This window comes from Perkinsus marinus (genome assembly GCF_000006405.1).
Source record: "Perkinsus marinus ATCC 50983 genomic scaffold scf_1104296947552, whole genome shotgun sequence".
NCBI lineage: Eukaryota > Perkinsozoa > Perkinsida > Perkinsidae > Perkinsus > Perkinsus marinus.
The window spans coordinates 1-2664 of record NW_003210587.1 but is presented as its reverse complement, the minus strand read 5'-3'; the positions used below and the strand labels follow the sequence as shown (position 1 = coordinate 2664).

The window sequence follows — 2664 nt, the reverse complement described above, 5'->3', positions numbered from 1 at the left end:
GCAGATTATTTGTATATGTCCACCACTCCTATCACGCCCGACCTCTTCCACGAATTTTTTCCCGACCTGGCCGAAAAAGCGTCGACGGTGTGTGTTGACATGGGTATTAGTACCGTGGGTGTGCTCGAGGCGGCCCTGGAGGACAAGGAGCTGACCGACGAACTATTGAGGAGGTGTGCAGATGGGGGACCCGATGGAGAGTCCGAAACAACCACTATGACGGAGGTAGCTGATGCGAAGTCTGCCAGCTCATCCTCCAAAAGTCCCGGTACTGCCAGCGAAGTCGCCGATGCCAACAAAAACCGCGGTGGTGGTGGTGGTGACGGTGTCGTCGTGGTCGAGATATTCTCAAAGCTGAGGAAGGCTCGGTTCAAAGCCATGTTCATTACGGTGGTCAAAAAGATGAAAAATCAATCTGAGCTAACCGTAGGCGACAAAGGGTGGTCGGTCTTCGCTGCTCGCTGTATGCAGGCATTGGGACATATTCCGAGTGACCATCTATGCCCTCCTACCCCTATGGTCGACCGCCTACGACATGACCCTCTTCAGTATATAGAACTTAAGGTATACGATACCGGCACTCGGAATGCTGCCATACCCTTCGAGACCAGGTCGGGTGAGAAGAACCGAAGCATTGCCGCCAAGAGCCGCAACCCCAAGGATTGCTTTGAATGGTTGATGTGTGTGCAGCAGTGGGTTGTATGCATCACAGTCTTGTCTGGGTGCGATTTTCTTGCTGGCCAAGATTATCTGAGCCGGTTGCTTTGGTTAGCGAGGTCCCGCTCGTTTGAGGCAGCAGTCGAGTATGATAAGGGTTACAGGTTAGCCTTGCCACAAGGAGTTACCCGCCTGCGGGACACGGACCCTTCTCTCCAAGTCGACTCCGCCCTCGGTACCTACTTGAGATCTAATCAGTCTCACGAGCTGATAGCCGTGGCCTTGGCTAAGCCGGCTGTAAGCCACTCTGGCATACTCAGGCCACCTTCGGGCAAGGGTATACGTAGACAAGGGAGTACTATGCAGTTTGGTGCTGACACTTGTCGTTTCACTCGCCAATCCTGTCCCTTTGGTAGGGATTGCCGTTATCGTAAACATTTCGGCGACCCCCAATCTAAGCCCTACTGGCAAAACGGTCTAGATGGGGACAAGGACAGGAGCCCCGGGCCGGATAAACGCCCTAGGACCGGGCCGGTGAAAGATGAACCATCGAGGAAGAACCCTAAGAGCCAATAGCTGCGGCAGGGGTTTGGTGTCAATCCAACATCGTTGAAGCTGAGTTTCCGACATTTCTTGAAGTTTGATTATCACGTAGCCAAACTGGTCAGTGTTGCGTTAGGCCAGTGATCATAACACCATAAATGGGACGGAGGAAGCGTCGTTCTCGGAACGATCATTGTACAGTTTAGTTCCCACTAAACAAAGGGATCCTTCTTTGGGAAATGCCACACGTCAGGTCTACCCAAGCGAAGAAGCAGCGAGGTAGACGCAGAAAGTTGGCCGGCAAGCTTGAAGACCACCCCTGGGTAACATCGACCCAGGAGTTATCAGCCGCAGCCGTTGAGGGAAAGCCTAGAGACGGCTCTGGGTACTCAGGGCAGTGGGACAAGTTCGAGTTTCGAGAATCTGAGCTGCCATTAATAGAGAGTATTTCCGGGATTTTAATTAAACATACAGAGAAGTTCTGTGCGGCCCGGAAGGACTTCTTAGATCGTTTCTTCGCCAGCTCTCGGGATGAGCAGTCCGCGATGAGTGCGGAGTGGAACGCCGACGATGGAGCTTCCCTCAATAGTGTGGCCAATGATCTCCTTGAGGAATTGACCACTTTCATCTCCGTCGCGAAGGGCATTGATAAATCGGAGCTGGATAAGCTGGCCGCCCCCCCGTCACCCCTACGCGCTAGGCTGCTAGAAGAACTCTGCCTCATCACGGCCCCTGGGAAAGAGGCAACGACGGAGTCGCCCGGTGAAGACGCGGAAATCTGCCGGATGGTAGCTGAGGGAACACCAATCGGCATTTTGATCCCGGTTCGTGAAAATGCGGAATGGCCAGCAGTCGACACTGACAAGTTTGGCAAACCAAAGAAGGACGAGCCGGCCTTCGTGCGGTGGCCTAGCGAAAAACTCGAGGAGCTGAGACTACGCGATTGGCCGCAGGGTAGCATTTCTCCAGATATGTATGGGTTGTTCGAAGAGCTTATAGCGAAGGAGCTCCGGCTAGGCCGATTATCAGAGATTGATCCGATGAGCCCAGACTGTAAGGCGTTGTCGAAAGTCCACGTGATGTGGAAAAATGGGAAGGAGTTCAAAGCCATACGGCAACTGGACGACTTCAGGAGGAGTGGTATCAATATTACTGTGCGTACTGGAGCTCTACTTGAGAGCAAATGCGAAGATAGTAGTGTCCGGGGTCTGAGAACAACATGCTGTCTACCTAGGTTCCGGGATGTCTACGATTTATTGGCTAATGTCCCGCGACCAAATCCTAGTATTGGAGACGAGGATAGCCAGGTTTGGTTGTTAGAGTGGGACATAGTATCAGCATTCAGATTGATTAGTGTGGAATCGAGCGAACGTGGATTCCTATGCTTTCTGGATCCCCGTGATCCCAGCAGAGCCTTCAAGCACAATTGCCTGCCTTTCGGGCTCGTAACATCCCCGAGCGTTT

At 52.8% G+C, this 2664-nt stretch overlaps 1 protein-coding gene across 1 annotated transcript; it reads left to right on the top strand.

Annotated features, from left to right (window-relative positions):
- Window positions 1-99: 99 nt before the first annotated feature.
- Window positions 100-1233, top strand: Pmar_PMAR015515 (hypothetical protein; the record flags this gene model as incomplete). The annotated part of the gene is made up of 1 exon (XM_002779414.1): window positions 100-1233. The coding sequence occupies one exon, from the start codon at window positions 100-102 to the stop codon at window positions 1231-1233; it is 1134 nt and encodes a 377-aa protein (XP_002779460.1).
- Between the last annotated feature and the right edge of the window lie 1431 nt (window positions 1234-2664).